The sequence below is a fragment of the Lathamus discolor genome, chromosome W (genome assembly GCF_037157495.1).
Source record: "Lathamus discolor isolate bLatDis1 chromosome W, bLatDis1.hap1, whole genome shotgun sequence".
NCBI lineage: Eukaryota > Metazoa > Chordata > Aves > Psittaciformes > Psittacidae > Lathamus > Lathamus discolor.
Window position 1 is genome coordinate 353,726 of NC_088908.1, and position 16,193 is coordinate 369,918.

General features: G+C 39.2%; 1 protein-coding gene across 1 annotated transcript; it reads left to right on the top strand.

Moving 5' to 3' along the window:
* Window positions 1-10: 10 nt before the first annotated feature.
* LOC136004443 (protein ERGIC-53-like) lies at window positions 11-16,146 on the top strand. The gene is made up of 14 exons (XM_065660931.1): window positions 11-273; window positions 1,431-1,585; window positions 1,671-1,778; window positions 2,987-3,048; window positions 3,812-3,911; window positions 5,029-5,152; window positions 5,521-5,579; window positions 6,193-6,325; window positions 7,004-7,197; window positions 7,311-7,381; window positions 10,960-11,113; window positions 11,763-11,884; window positions 13,239-13,294; window positions 15,532-16,146. The coding sequence occupies exons 1-13, from the start codon at window positions 57-59 to the stop codon at window positions 13,273-13,275; spliced, it is 1,536 nt and encodes a 511-aa protein (XP_065517003.1). The 5' UTR covers window positions 11-56; the 3' UTR covers window positions 13,276-13,294; window positions 15,532-16,146.
* The last annotated feature ends 47 nt before the right edge of the window (window positions 16,147-16,193 follow it).

Genomic DNA, 16,193 nt, shown 5'->3' on the forward strand with positions numbered 1-16,193 from the left:
GGCCAATCGCGTGGCGCCCTGTTGGCTATGCCCGGCGTCCCGGAGCACGGCTCAAGATGGCGGCGCGCGCGCAGCGGGGTGGCGTGGCTGCGGCCCTCCTCGCCGGTGCCCTGCTCGCCCTCGGCCGCCCTCCGCTCGCTCTCGGGCAGGCGACTGCTGCGGAAGGCTCAGCAGCAGCTCTGCCGCACCGCCGCTTTGAGTACAAGTACAGCTTCAAGGGGCCGCATTTGGTGCAGGCGGACGGGACTGTGCCGTTCTGGGTGCATACGGGCAGTAAGTGCCGGGCGGCAGGTTGCGAGCGGGGCCGGGCCGTGTTGCCGCTCTGCGGGGAGCGGGGAGGCACGGCGAAGGTGGAGACGCGGCCGGCGGGACCGGGCAGCTTTGCTTGGGTCACAGGGCCGCCACGGCAACGGGTGGGGAGCGGCGGCGGCTCTTGTGACCGGCCGCTGCCCGAAGGGAGCGGAGCTGGGCTCACCCCCTGATCCCTGCGCCTTCCGCCACCTCGGCAGGGTCCCGCGGCGTTGCACCGAGCTCCGAAGGAGCAAAGCAGGTGCTGTGGCGGCGGTTGAATGGCCAAAAGCCCTCCCCTGCCGTGCGGCTCGAAGGTACCCGTGTGCTGCCATGTGGTGCGGTCGCTCCGTTCCTGTGTGGGCTCCAGGGAGCTCCCCGCGGAGTGCTGATGTGTCACTCGGCCAGAGTGCGGGCCCGCCTCGCACTGTGGCTGAGCTGGGCCACGGGGCTGCAGGTCCCGTTAGCGCTCGTGGTGTGAGAGCCCGAGATGGAAACCGTGCCTTGGCAAATACAGCTTCACTGAATGTAGCTTATGCGGTCAGGGATGTGAATGTGCTGAAAATGCATCTAGTCTTCTGTAAAGCCCCCTCCTGTAAACTGTATTGGTACATAAGATTCTACCGTAGTACGGTTTCTCTGCAGTAACTTCTAATGTGGAGTTTGGTTTTTGGTTTGGTTGTTTTTTCCAGGCTTTAATTATGAGTGTGACTCTTGTACTAATACTTCATATTATGCTGTAAGTGACGTGAAGGAAGCTGTGTATAGATAAGCTTTTTTTCTGCTTTTTTCAAGTAAATGATGACAAAAATGTTGTTTAATACAAGTGAATGAATTTATGTATGTCTATTTTTCCTTTATTAAAAATTAGAATAGCTGTTATTAAAAAGCAAAACGGGAATCTGTGATTTGTGAAGAGTTATGTGAGATACAGGACAAAGCTAAACCTAATTTTATTAATATGTATCTTAATAGCAAGGCTAGAGTTCTATTTAAGTTGTACCTTGTGGTACCAAACAGAAGGTGATTAAGTTCTCTGGCTGAGGAGACCAGAAAACTTTAGAAGATCTCTTAATTGGCTGGTTAAGCATTTGCAGTATGTTCTCTCTCATATAAGTGGTGTTGGTTCATTTCCTTTCTAGATGCCATACCAAGTGCAGATCAGATTCGTATAACAACATCTTTGAAAAGCCAGCGAGGGTCAGTGTGGACAAAAACTAAGTCAATATTTGAATACTGGGAAGTCGAAGTGACCTTTCGAGTTACAGGAAGAGGCCGCATTGGAGCTGATGGATTGGTATTAAGAATTTGATCTAACTGAAAAAAAATTGGACAAGCTGTAAGAAGTGATAATTGACTTGTGACTCTTCTTTCTGTAATAGGCCATCTGGTATACAGAAGAGCAAGGCTTGGAAGGCCCAGTTTTTGGGGCAGCTGATCAATGGAATGGTGTTGGAATTTTCTTTGATTCCTTTGACAATGATGGAAAGGTTAGTTGAAAAAAGACTCTTCTGGCAAATGCTTCCTGCTTGTTTCGTACCTATCACTTGGGGGGTGAAGATGATGTTATTTTCTTATCCCTTCGCTCTGAAGGGATAAATTAAAATAGTAAATTTTTTCTTTCATAATTTTTACTCAACTGTTTTACGCTTGTTTTTTAAGCTTGCAAGTTGAAGTGTAACACATAATGTACCTCCTCTGAACATTGATGCATGGGTCAGTTTTGGAGGGAAAATACCGTATGTAACTGTATAAGCTGAAATTTGGAACGGCCATGCATGATTTGAAACGTTGATATGTGTGCTTTGCAAGAGGCTTATAACAAAATGTGACACTACGGAAACACAAATTTCTATGTGTCTTCAGAGATGCTCTTTTTCTTGGAACAAATCTTCCTTGAGTAGTTCAGCAGTGAAAATTCTGTAGCAGATGGGGGTGGCAGTTGCTCTTTAGAATTTCCAGTTTCAAATCCAGCATGATCCTTGGAAACTTTAACAATAGATAGTATGTCTCTTGCTTTTTTTTTTTTTTGGTTGTCACAGCCTATCAGAAGGGAAAGAACCACAGTTTGGTTGCGATTTGGACCTTTTTGACATCAAAGGACTCCCCTACCCTACTATTGTGAATTGAGAAGGACATTATTTTTTTAGTTCTTGAAGTCTGTTTTGTTCGGTGTTTTTTTTTTTAAGAGCTGGTAATCTGTGTAGTGGTACAGTGTATTCCTTTATATCATGGTTTAACCCTTGTAGACAGCTAAGCACCATATGGCCCATCACTTATTCTCTGATGGGGGATAAAATCAGAAGGCTAAAAGTAAGAAAAATCATGGATTGAGATAAGCCCAGTTTAATAGGCAAAGCCAAAGCTGCGTGCTCAAGCAAAGAAAAAAAATGAATTTGCTACTTCCCGCTGTCAGGCAGGTGTTCAGCCATCTCCAGTACCTCATAATGATGACTTGGGAAGACAAAGTGCTGTAAGTCTGAATGTCCCCTTTCCTTCTTATTCCCACAGCTTTCATTGCTGAGCATGATGTCATATGATCTGGGGTATTCAGAACATAGCCCTATACCATCTACAATGAAGAAGTTCTGTCTGTAGTGTAATGACATTAGGCGCTTTATTGCGGAAAGGCTATCAGTGATGTTACTTATGTTTCGCGTTGAATTTAACTTCCATTTTTTGCTATTTATTTTTCTAGAAAAACAATCCTGGAGTGATCATTGTAGGCAATAATGGTAAACTGCTGTATGATCATCAGAAGTAAGTTTATTTTCAGTATTAATGATGGATGTGTGTGCTTTTGAATGGTGAAATGTTGCATGAAACTCTTAAGAAACATTGTGAAATTTTCTTTCATGTGAAACCTTGTTTCCTTTGAGTTTTTCTGTTTGTTAAAACACTGTTATGGCAGTAACAGCACAGAAATTGGCAGCTGATGGGTATTAGATGTTATATGCCCTTTGGGATGGATGAACTCAGATAAATGGAAGTACAGACTTTTTGCCTCTTCACTGCCTGTGGGTATCTTCCATGCACAGCTAATAGCTGACAGAAGTGACTGAAAGCTAATTGCTTGCTCCTGCAATTAATTGGTTGAATTTTGATTTCAGTTTGTTTATATTCAACAGCACAATTGACATCTTTTTGGATTCTGAGAAGTGTCTAGCTTAGTTGATACTGTCTGGACTACAGCTTATTTCCATCTTGGTTTGTATCTAGCTTCATTAGTGCAGTCCAGACTATGGCTTATTTCTGTCAGTTCATAGGTGTGGGAATATCAGTAAGCTTGGAGTTTTCCCCTATGTTCAAGTTTCCCCATAACTGCTGTCTAGCTATAGTGTCCTGTGTAAAACGTAGTACTGTTGATCTCAGACTTCAGAAAACAGTGCAGTTGTGGGACAGCTTTTGAAAAACATACATATTGACAAACTACCATGATGTTGCTTAGTGATACATTGATGCTTTTTTGTCTTAGCTGATAAATCATAAGATATAGTTTTATGCAAGTTGTCTTCTTGCATAGTGATGGTTCCACACAAGCATTGGCATCCTGTCAGAGGGACTTTCGTAACAAGCCCTATCCTGTTCGAGTAAAGATAACATACTACCAAAAAACCCTGACTGTAAGTACAATGAAATAACATCATTACGTTTGTTTCTTAGCCGATTAAGTGCGAGATTGTTGCAGCTGTCTGAAAACCCAAAGACCCCGTATGTTAATCCTGGTACGTTTGAAAATGTGGAGCTTAGTAGCAGAATTTGGAAGGAGGTGCAGTGTTCAAACGCTGGGCAGGTTTTTAGCTACAGTAGTGCATCTGTAGTTTTAGGAGCTGACTTGGTAGATATTGCTGATTTCTCTGATGTTACTTAGGAGTCAGTTATGCTAAGTCATATGTGCTCGCACCCTTCTGTTGCTTTTGACTTGCCTGTAGAGGTGTCTTGAAGCCAGCGTGTTTCTCAGCTACCGATTGAGCAGCTCTTTGACTTGAATGGTACTTTTCAAGCTGACATGAGAGCTAGGCAGGGTTTTGTAGCTGATCGGAAGAGGCTCTTGAAATGTGACCAAAAAAAAAATGAAGCTCCTTCACTGACAGTAGATTTAAATTTGCTACTTGAGGCTTCCCATTTCCAAGAAATAATAGGGTTTTGAAGATTAAAGTAGAAAAACAATGCTGTAAGGGAGTCTTCAACACTTCCTAAATATTGTTAGGATGATTGTGAATTCCTTTTAGATAAGGAAAGAATAATATTGTTATGGTGCTGGGTTGCAACAGCTACGAAGTGTGGGTTTCTTGGTTTCTGAAAAGGTGCTATTCATAGGTATTAGCCATAAAATGCACAGCTGTTATTCTATAGTAAAACTTTCTCCATAAGTAAACATGAATGCTCCTAATAGAGGGTGGACCTTGTACTGTGTTGTAATGATAAAAGCTATTTGACTTTTGAATGAAAATGACATTTCAGACTCCAAGACTGCTCACTTCTGGAATGTACCTGGTCCCTGATGTCTTATCTAGGAACTCCTCTGACCAAATACTGCTGTTAATCTTAGCAGTTCTGCAGATGCATCTATGGATTTTCTTTGTTAAAAGCATCTTTCAGAAAAGAAATAGTTTTTGCTTTCTAGTTTTGGCTGTTAAATTACCCGATTAAGTTGTATTTGCGATCATTACTGTAAACTGACAAAACAATTAACACAAATAGATTTATGTGGTACAATTTACATGTTTATCCTCTTAGGTATTAATTAATAATGGCTTTACTCCGGATAAAGAAGACTATGAATTTTGTGCAAAAGTGGAAGATATGGTATTGCCATCACAAGGCTATTTTGGAATATCTGCAGCAACAGGGGGACTTGCAGGTAGAAAATGTTAAACATTGTGACAAATTGTGTGGGGGCTTGCAAGAGATGGGATTTTGTGTATTTGCTTTTACTCCTGGTCTTGATGCATTATACCAATTTTTGACCATGATGATGTAATTAATTCTCTCCCATTCCCAAATAACTGGTATGCTTAGGCCTTTTCCTGGCCAGAGCAGGACTTTCAGTTTATCCTGACAAAGATGTTGTGCAGTCTCATTTCCCACTGCATAAACTTTTGGGAGGATTTTGGGAGGATGCTGTTGCCTGAAGACCCTTTGCAAGTGCAAGGCTGGCTTGAGAAGTACCAGGATTGGTAGCCTGTAACAGTAGCAATTAACAGCATGCTTTTGTTTTGTTGAATACAGATGATCACGACGTCCTGTCTTTTCTGACCTTCCAGTTGACAGAGCCTGGGAAAGAAGTAGTAAGCGTCTTTATGCATAATTAATAAAATAGGTTACTGTATATGTCTTATATGTAGCACCTGATGATGGCGTTTCCTCTGAAGTCATACTTGTCACCCCTGTTTCAGGATTTTGGCATGTAGTTGTGCTGTCATCCACTTTAGAAAAAGGAGACTAATAGTGTAATGTTTCAGTAATAATTCCATTTTCAAGACCAGAGCTCTTGAAGCAGCACCACATCAACAGAGATCCTGATGTTCAATCAAAACATGCAAAGAAAACAAATTGAAAAGTGCACTTTGGGAAGTGGACAAGTAATCTGTTCTTGCCTTCAGCTTCTTATATCTCTAGAACAGTCTGTACTGCCTAACAACATCTATTGTTGTAAAACTTGGTTTCTTTTTAATCACAGAATGTATGCATATATCAGGAAAATGCTATGGGTCTCCAGAGGAATGTCTGATTACTCACTTCAACTTAATATATTAACATGAATTAATATTCTGCTAATTGTGTTATGTCTTCAAGTCTGAAGTACAAACAGCCTTGCTTAAGAATTAAGTTATATAGGAATGGTGGAGAACATGAAAAAAAAATCTCTTTTCTCCTTCCCCCCACCCCAATGTTTTAAAGCCAACGCCAGATACAGAAATTCCTCAGAAAGATAAAGAGAAGTATCAAGAAGAGTTCGAGCACTTTCAACAAGAATTGGATAAAAAGAAGGAAGAATTTCAAAAGGAACATCCTGATGTGCAAGGGCAGCCAGGCAGGTTATTTGAGCCATTTTTCACTTGTCAAGGAAAATGTTTGCTTTCCAAGATAGTCAGAACTGGGGCCTGATGCTCTGACTGATCTTACTAAGCTCCTACTGGTGTTACCTACTTTAATAATCTTTGGTCTTTTGTTTGTAAACTGTTTTCTGAAATATAAAGTCCCTGTTGTCATGGCTGGATTGAGAATAAAACAAACAAGAGGAAACATGCTGGGAATTATGAAAGTCTTCTGGACTTTGATGTTGTTGGAGAAACTCAAATGTGCAGTCACTATTTCAAGCTACACTTTAAAGCTTACTTTTCCTAAAAAGAACCTATTACTTAATACCTGCAATTTCCTTCTGAAGGATAGTTGGTAGCACAGTGCTAGCTTACGGAAAGATATCAGCATCCTGTTTCCATTCTATGTTGCATATTGCCCAAGTATTGAAATAGCAACTCTAAGGTACAGTCTGGGTTTGAATGCCTGCTTATCTCTGTTCAGTTGTTTGTGTCCCATTTGAGTCTCCTTTGCCATGGCAATAGCAAAAATTGTGCACCAAATATATCAAATAATAGGGGAAAAAGTATATTTGTGTGGGAACTTGAGGGGTGCAAGAGAAAAGACACAATGCATATATGCAAGAGAAATGCTTGTATGTAAGAACTCTTGTGCTTCTTTTCCTTATCAGCGGATGATCTTTTTGAAACTGTAAGTGATCGTGAACTGAGGCAAATCTTTGAGGGACAGAATCGAATTCATCTTGAAATAAAACAGCTGAATAGGCAGTTGGACATGATTCTGGATGAGCAAAGGAGATACGTCTCTCTAGTCACAGATGAGATTGCTAAAAGAGGAGCTGGTTTGCCAGGTCAACACGGGCAGGTAAATAAAAACCCCAAACTGTCATTGCTGTCAGCCTGACTTCAGCAGCATGATTGATTTGCTTTTTCCAAGTTATGTTGATCTTTTTCTCACACACCCCCTTCACCCACCAGGTTTCCCAGCAAGAGATTGAGACAGTTGTGAAAACTCAAGAAGAGGTCGTTAGACAAGTAAATGAAATAAGGCAAGTGTTTAATGAATAGTAAGGCTGTCTTGATTTCTGTATTATTTTCCACCTTTTAAATCCTATCTCTTATTTCAGTAAGAGAATACTGAAACTTGAAATTTCTCTGTGACAGTTTTTTAGTGACAACTCTCTGCATACAGTTGATTTCTAGAATAACCCAAGTTTATGTTCCGAGGGTGACCTGAGCTCTGAATGTGCCTCTTTTTGTGTTGTTTTTGTCATGATATTCCACTTTCCAGTTAAGTCTATTCCCTTTAAAAACAACCCATTTCTGCTAATGTGATAACCTACTACCTTGTGGCAATTTGTTGCGCTGACATAGGAGTATTGATAACAATGTGAGCATAAATGCTCTGGACTTACAGCTAATGAACCTAAAGGAAAAAAAGGGTATCTTGTCAATATACTCAGTCTACTCCTCATATATTAATAAACCCATGTAATCATTATTAATAAAATGTATAATACTGTGTTCAGATAATATTATGAGATATATTTGAGGGTTTTTTTAGTGTAAACAACCTGGGAAAAGAAAAAAGCACTCTATGAAATTGCTGTCACAATGTGTAGTGAAGACAGAAATGTGTTGGTTTAGTTGTGCCAATGCAGTGTATAGACCACTAGTGACTTGTCCCCATTTCTTACAGATTAAACGGGCTCTTTCTCTTTGGTTGGTTTGTTCTTTTGTCGGAGGACTCTCTGCCAGTGAACTTCCTCAGGGAACTTGTGTATCTGCAGGGACGATTGCAAATTCCCAATTGCTTATTAATTTTGCTTTTTAAGATGCAGTTTTTAAAATTGATTGATTCAAATTACATCTCCGAATGAAGTCAAGTCTTATTTTACAAGTGCTATACTTGTAAAGTGGATTGGAGAAAATTCTTATGTTGGATAGGGATGGTTGTGTTCTGCTTCCAAGAGGTTTTATAGTTCCTGCTTTTAGCAGGAATGGCTTAAAGTTGGTTTAACCCTTCATTTATAGTAGTTAAAACATTCCTTACCTTGGGCTTAGAGTAAGGAGAAAAACAATTCCTGCAGTTGTGGGGTTTTTTTCCTGCATTAGTTCAAGGGCAGCTCTTGTGATTTATAAGTAGGTCAGGTTTTCTGTAGGATGAAGATTAGAGTGCTTCCATTTTTGCATTTGTTCTTCCACGAAAGCTTTCATGTTAATATTCTTGACAAATCTTTATACCTTGCAAGCAAATTAGATTTTCTTGTTAACATTGGCAGTCTGCCCTTTTAGTGACTACTTATTAGGTATGAGTTTGCGTAACATCATCTTAATATTTTTCTTAGATTAAAGACATGTTTTATTTAGAGAGAGAAATGAACAGCCCGCTGTTGCATTCCTGGTCATCCCGGAGGAAAAGGACTTAGTGTCTAAGTAATTTTCTTGTCAAGATTTGTGGATTTCTTAATCGTCTGATTACAGAAGAATCTTGCATGTTCATACAATAGAAATTGCCAGCATGGTATTGTTCATGCAAAAGTGAATGTAAATTAAATTTGATGTAGACCGTATCTATTTAGGGAAGTTGTTTTGCCTTTAAGAGCCACTGGATCAGTTAGAGGGAAGGTGGGTGTGCAGATTTCTGTAATTTTGTAGCCACGGTGGTATGAGGAGCACAAAGAACAAAATGAGTATCACTTTTTTTTTTTAGCCTTGTAGCACTAGAAGTAGTGGGGCAAGATAAACAGTGAGATGGATGTGGATAGGCAGAATTGATATCAGCATTTATTAGGCAGTGGTCATGATGGTAGTTGTGTGGGTTATTCAAGTAAGAAGCCTTCCAGTGGAAAACTTAACATCTGAAATAGGTTATTATAACACCAATTCAAAGGACAGGTAAATATTAATCAAATTACTTATAAATAATCTATACCATGGTGATACAAAAATACAAAATAATTTCTGGCTAAGGCTAATTTAAGATAGGATGGGAGGAGGTGTTTTTGCATTCAGTGTGTGCATGAATGTGTCTTTAGCTTGGAGAAGAGGAGACTGAGGGGTGACCTCATCAATGTTTACAAATATGTGAAGGGTAGGTGTCAGGATGATGGAGCTAGGCTTTTTTCAGTGATATCCAGTGATAGGACAAGGGGCAATGGGTGTAAACTGGAGCATAGGAAGTTCCACGTTAACATCAGGAAGAACTTCTTTACTGTAAGAGTGACAGAGCACTGGAACAGGTTGCCCAGGGGGGTTGTGGAGTCTCCTACACTGGAGATATTCAAGGCCCGCCTGGACAAGTTCCTGTGTGATGTACTGTAGGTTACCCTGCTCTTGCAGGGGGGTTGGACTAGATGATCTTTTGAGGTCCCTTCCAACCCTTGGGATTCTGTGATTCTGTGATTCTGTGAATTTTAGTGGTATGAAGAGCAACTGATACAAAGCTGAAAGATGGGCAACATCTTTACGAAGCTTCTTTGAATCTTAACTAGCCATTTTCACAATGAATATGATCCATTTAAATCGCTAATGTAATTTCGTGTTTGGTTGGTTTTGGTTTCATTTCCTTTATGTGACAGTTAAAATAGTAAGTATTCAAGGCCAGGTTAGATGGGGTTTTGAGGTATTGAAAGAAATCCTTGCCCACAGCAGGCGGGTTAGACTAGCTGATCTCCAAAGACCCCTTCCAATCCAAACCACTCCATGGTACTATGACAAATTGCTGACCACTGTACAGTTAGGACTGTATCTTGAAGGCATCGAAGTAAGCTCTCATCTGAACAAAATGTAAAGTTTTAAGTAAATTAAAAAGAAATCCAAAGACAATCTATTTTGTTTGCTCTGTTAATAATGAAGAGATTAACATTCACATGATAAATATTTTAGCTGTAGAATAATCTTCTTTGCAACTGAAAAGAAACATCACAGTAGGGAAAAAATATATAAACATATTGATTAGAGATTAAGGGGTTTTCCTCTCATTGACTAGTTTACCTCAAACAAAATTAGTTATGGAACCTCAACTTTTTACAGATTTGATTTGATTTGATGTAGTAGCAAAATGAATTCACATGAAAACACTATTAAGTATTATGACAATGCATATGGGAAATGAGTTTCTCATATAAATGATAATCATGAAGCAAGGATGTATCTAAATCTTTTCTTATCCCTAAAGCCTCTTCTTTATTTTTATTTCTTACATGACTGTTTTTATTTATTTATTTTTCAAATAGCTTTTGGGTTTCTTCAAAGATTGCATTAAACTCTGCTTATCCTAAAGCCTTCGCAAGAGCCTCAGATAAAATACTCGGTTTAGGCCTCATCAGTGAGGCAAAGTGAATGTCTATCAATAGAATATTTGCCAGATCTTGTTCTCCGCGTGACTTTGAGAGATGGTACACTGGACAAATTGAAACTGCCCAACCCCATGGTTTGATTAAGGAATTATTTCCTGATAGGTATTCTTGGAAACTAGAGAAAATGTTTTCTGCCTAACTATTCTATGATTTGGGGCAACTCTGTATTTCAGACTAACCTTAATGGCCCAAAAGGTGCCCAGAAGAAGTGCTATTTGTGGAGAAGCTTTTCTATGCTGAAATGTTTTGTGTCTGTCTTGTTTCAGAAATTCTGTGGCTGATACTCTGAGGTTGATCAGTGGTGCTCAACATCCTGGCTCTGCTGCCGGAGTCTATGAAACAACTCAGCACTTCAATGACATCAAAGAACACCTTCATGTAGTGAAGAGGGACATTGAGCATTTAGTACAACGAAATATGGTAATTTATGTGCTGGTAGTGTAAAGCATGGCTGTAATACTACTTTTTTTTTTTTTCTTTTAGCTGTTAGTGAAAGGCTAGGACGAGCCAGCACACAATTTACGGAGTAATTAATCCTTTATTAAGCTGCTTTGCTAAAACTGCACTGCCTTGACCTAACTGCATGATCTGTGTCTTGATGAGAAGTTTTGCACAAAGAGCATGATTTTTAGTCTAATTTCCTGTGGAAACAAGGTCAAGCAATTAGGTTTTCTGGGTGCTTTTTTATGTCTTTGTCCCCCTACTTAACTGCTCTATACAGAGGAGATTATTGCATCTGCACAGAAGGGAGAGCTTTAATCAGGGGAAAGTTGGGCAGACTTCACTTAAGGTCTCCTAAGTGTGAAAGATGACTGTGTTCACATTCAAGAGCACCTTAGTCTAGCCTAGGTAGCAATTGAATGAGCTTATGATCCCATAGAAGGTGCTTTTTTTATATTTTAATTTTTAATTTTTTTCCCTCAGGGTAGCGTCATTTCTGCCTGTTTTCCGCTTGTTCTTATTTTTATATCATGCTTTAAAGACCTTGCTTTGTTTCTTGCACGTAACAGTCTTTTGATGCCATGTCTTGTCTACTCTTTTCTCAAATAATGTTTTTCTTGGGTTTTAGCCATCTAGTGAGAAATCAAAGTGTCCAGAACTGCCACCATTTCCATCGTGCTTATCTACGATGCACTTCTTCATCTTTGTAGCAGTGCAAACAGTTCTATTCATCAGTTATATCATGTATAGGTAAGTCTCTTTTGTTTAAAGACAACAGGGCAAATGGCTTTAGGACTTCTGACTGGAAATAAAATTGCAATGATACGATTATGTTAATCATCTTTAAAAACAGCAGTCATTCAGGTGGGAAGAGACCTTGGGAGGTCTCTAGTTCAGTCTTCTGCTCAAAGGAGGCTTAACAATGAATTCAGACAGGTCACTTGGTGTTTAGACAGCTCAGATCTTAACCTCCAAGCTTGGAAAAGGTACCACTGTTACAGACCCCCCTGGAAATGTTTAATTCTCATGATGCGGTTTTAGTCTCCCCCCACAATACACCAAGTGGGAACCTGCCTGATTTCAGTTTGCATGTTGTCTCGTATGATGTGTGTCTTTGTGAAGAAACTGCCTCTGTCTCCTTAATAACATCTTATAGGTATTGGAAGGCTGATATTAGACCTTTTGAAACTGCCTTTTGTCCAGGATGAACAAGCCTAGTTCCATCCCTCCCTTCTCTTCAGGCGTGTGCTTCAGCTCTTGACCACCACCCTTGTGGCCCTCTGGGCTCACTGAAGTTTATCAGTATCTCAAGAAAATCTGACGTGATTTTTTTTTCCTTATTTTATGTGCTTGGTGGTCTTCCTTCTTGCTTCTCACAGACACTAATCAGGATAAGGAGCAGGGACCAGAACAGCTGCCTTGCCCTTCAAAGGGAAAATGCTGTTTGCTACCTCTCTGGAAGGATAACTAATATTAATGTAAGACCACTGCTGCTGATTGCAGTAGTTTTTGTGTGTCTCTTTCTCCACAAAGTGGAAAGAGTGTGTTTCCTACGTATGTTATGTTATTCCATCAGCTGAAATGATGGCTTGTGAGGCAAACAAGGACCTGGTCCCCACCGGTTTTTTGATGCCCTCGTAATTCTAGCATCTATGTGTGGCTGATCCACAGTATCCACTAAGAAAATAAATATGTTCTGTGCCAGAGGGAAAAGGAAATCCCATTTCAAGTAAATTCTTCCGCTGTTTGGTTGCATGTTTCCTTCTGTGTGATGGTTTTTAGGGCAATCAGATACAGAGAAGCTTTAGAAAATTTTAGTTCAAACATTTTTAGAGTCAGTTTGTATGTTGTTTCACAGCTTCTGGTTTGTCTGGAATGTCTCGTTTCCTTCTGTGTCTGCAGAATTGGAGCTAAAGTGATGATCCTAATGTCTCTGTAAATAGGAGAAAATGTACCCTGCTTCTGTGATATGACTTATATTTGACTTCCCTAAGCCTCCATTTTCAAGGAATGGATTCTTTTAATCCCCAAATAAATATTTAAACCAGTTAGATAGCTGTATACTAAAAGTACTTAATGAATTCTCTTCTGCTTTTTCTTTCAGGAGTCAACAAGAAGCAGCAGCCAAAAAGTTCTTTTGATGACCTGTTCCCTTTGTGTGTACGTAACAGCAGTATGTATACGCAGAAAACTTTTATAAGTGCGGGGAAAACTTCGTGTTTGATATACTTCAATATCGTAAATTGAGTTTTCTTAAACAAAATGAGTTCCTATTTAAACTGTTAATGCTAAAGTTACAAATGGACTGGGGAGCAGCAGAACAAATGCTAGGTAAGGGAAGAGTGTGGCCCCTATCTAGGTTGTGTTTTCAGCTAACTTCTCATAAATACTGCAAGGCAAATGCCATATTCCTCTTTTGTTAAGATTCCAGAGGAAGGAATTGAAACACCTGGGTTTGGTTGTTCGTAAAGAGATTTGCAGTTGTATGGTTTGTGCAAAAACCTTCCTATTAAGTGTCCTGACAGGCAAATAAACAAAATGCATCTGGAAAAGCCAACAACAACAAAAAGAAAAACCAACCAACCCCGAACTGTTCTCTGGTGTTTTGAGGGGGCTGTAAAAATGTTTTTTATAAATGCTTCTTAAATTTGACACTTGGATTTAACAGTTTTAAGAATTACTATGTTAATTCTAATTCTTCATGAAATACAGATTTAAACATTTCTTAATATGTGGACACAAAGACAGACCTTTAACAGTCTGGCTGTTGATACCTGACATAGAAAACAGAATATACTGAACAAGCAAATAAAGGCTTATCTCCTTATTTTGGGTTTTGGTTTTAGGTAGTGAGAAAAAACATGATAAAGTAGTTTCTTCAAGTATATTGTGGACTGAGTTCTTTTTCATAGTTACAAGTGTGTCTGTAATTCTACTTGGACATTTGTGGAACTTCTTCAGCAAAGATCTCATTGCTTTATACCTCTTCAAATCTGTTTTTATTAAGGGTATGTTTAGTGTATAAATGTCTTATAAAGCTGTCTTCTGTCTTTCATGTGTCATATACAAATGCTTTAAGTCTTGACATGGCAACTGTTCTAAACTACAGCTATTGAGTATTTAACCCATTTCTTCACAGGCTGTTGTTTCAGACATGTTTGTTAGTCCAGTAGCTATTGTAGAGCCAGTATTGCGTGTCAATTCCTGCTTGGTGTCAAAAGCATGAGACTGAACATGTGTGTTTGATACTGCTTATCAGGTGAACATTTGCTTCAGGAAAGAAACAAAGCAGAGAGCCCAAATTAGGAATATGAAGTGAATTCATTTTGCCTTGTTTACACATCTGTGGTGACTTTGTCCTTTGGTTGTTCATGTGTAGAGCTAGAATAGGGGGGTTTGGTTTGGGTTTTTCTAATTCTATAAAGTACACGAATGCACTGGGATATTTCACTTTTAATTATTAATCTGTTTGTCTAAATCTGTGTAAGTTATCTGGAATCTAGCATACTACTACTGCATTCCTACACTCTACTCCCTTGGGGTACAACACATGCTGCCAAATTTGCTGTAATGAAGAACACTTCAGTATTGTGCCTGTCAGTTTGGAGAAATGATAAATCTATGCAAAATATTTTGTTACTTAAATTATTGTGTCCAAAAAGTGGATGTCCATGCTATACCAATAAAACTGCCTACACAGCTATTTACATAGCTACAGTATATATAGTATGCTGTATGTGGTATAGCTTTATAGATTTGTTTCTGAATTTGAGGAGATTTTGCTGTGCTAATCAGAAACCACTGCTTCAGGCTGATCTTGCTGGATAAATAGGGTAACTGCTTACTTTAAACACCAGCAAATACTTACAGGTGCCTTGAGTCTAAGCTATTACAACCCTGACTCTTGTAACTAAACTTAATATATTTTCATAAATAGTTTTGAAAGTGGAGTGTTGTTCCTTTCAATTGCAGGCCTTCCTGCATCAGTGCAACATCTAAAGAGAACTCCTTCTCTCGCAGCAGGCTTTGGAAGGCTTTTTGTACAGAAAGGCTAGCAACTTTGTCTAAGTAGGTGCATATATCTGGGATAAGAGGAACAGCTCTAATGCATCGATTGGAGAAGGCCTGTATTTTTGTTACTGTGAATTTATCCAAATAGAACTTTGCTTTTAAAGCTGGAGCAGCCTACACTTTTGTGTCTTTTCTTAGAAAGATGATGGTGTCTAGGGGGACAACCTGCAATTGCCTCTTCAGTATGAGGCTCAGCTCATGTGTTTGCTACTAATTGATCAGACACATCTCCCATGTGCAACTAGGAAACTTTAGTATTGGGGAGCAGAAGGTCCAATATGTAACAACCAAAAACTGATAATTTTGCTTCATGCTTCATTTCACAGTTGTCTCCTTGGAACTTCCATTATTGCCTTGTCGCTCACTGGATCAAAGGAAAGCTCCCAGTTGCCCAGCTCAAATTTTGTCCTGTCTGTTCTTGAACTGATAGCAACAAATTTGTCCTGTAAGAATGTTAGTTAGTCAATGTAGCCTCCTGTTACAGCTGGCTACTAGAAGTTTCTTTTAACCCTAATAGTATTTTTGATTCTTTTCAAGTAAGATTTCAGGACTAGGAGGAGAAGACACCTTGGAATTCAGTTTTGCAATATTGGGGAGAACAACTCTAATAACTACTTGAAGTGTGAATGCTAAGTAGCAAATATTTGGCAGTAAAAAGAGAATTTCATTGTACTGGTCAGAGTATGTTATACGTAGCCACACCTGAATCCTTCAAAAGTAAAACCCACAATATGGTTTTTAAATTGCCTATCTTCCCATTTGAAGAAAATTTGACACTTATCAATGCATCAATTACTGTAACACTGAATACTGTCTACTGTTGTGGTTTTTTTTCTAATTCAGACAGCTGACATTGTCATACGTTTGTTTCTGACTAATGTAAATTGACACTTGGAGTTCAGAGATAACATTGTTTGAATAAAGATGCATATTTTTAGTAAGTTTTTTTTTCTTTTAATTGTGTATATGTCCATGAAATCCAAGCAAG

Bases quoted from the DNA above. Each gene is read 5' to 3' on its own strand.
- LOC136004443 (XM_065660931.1), top strand. From the start codon at position 57: ATGGCGGCGCGCGCGCAGCGGGGTGGCGTGGCTGCGGCCCTCCTCGCC. The intron at 5,153-5,520 runs GTAGAAAATGTT...TGTTGAATACAG, and splicing joins AGCAACAGGGGGACTTGCAG to ATGATCACGACGTCCTGTCT. The intron at 11,114-11,762 runs GTAATTTATGTG...CTTGGGTTTTAG, and splicing joins ATTTAGTACAACGAAATATG to CCATCTAGTGAGAAATCAAA.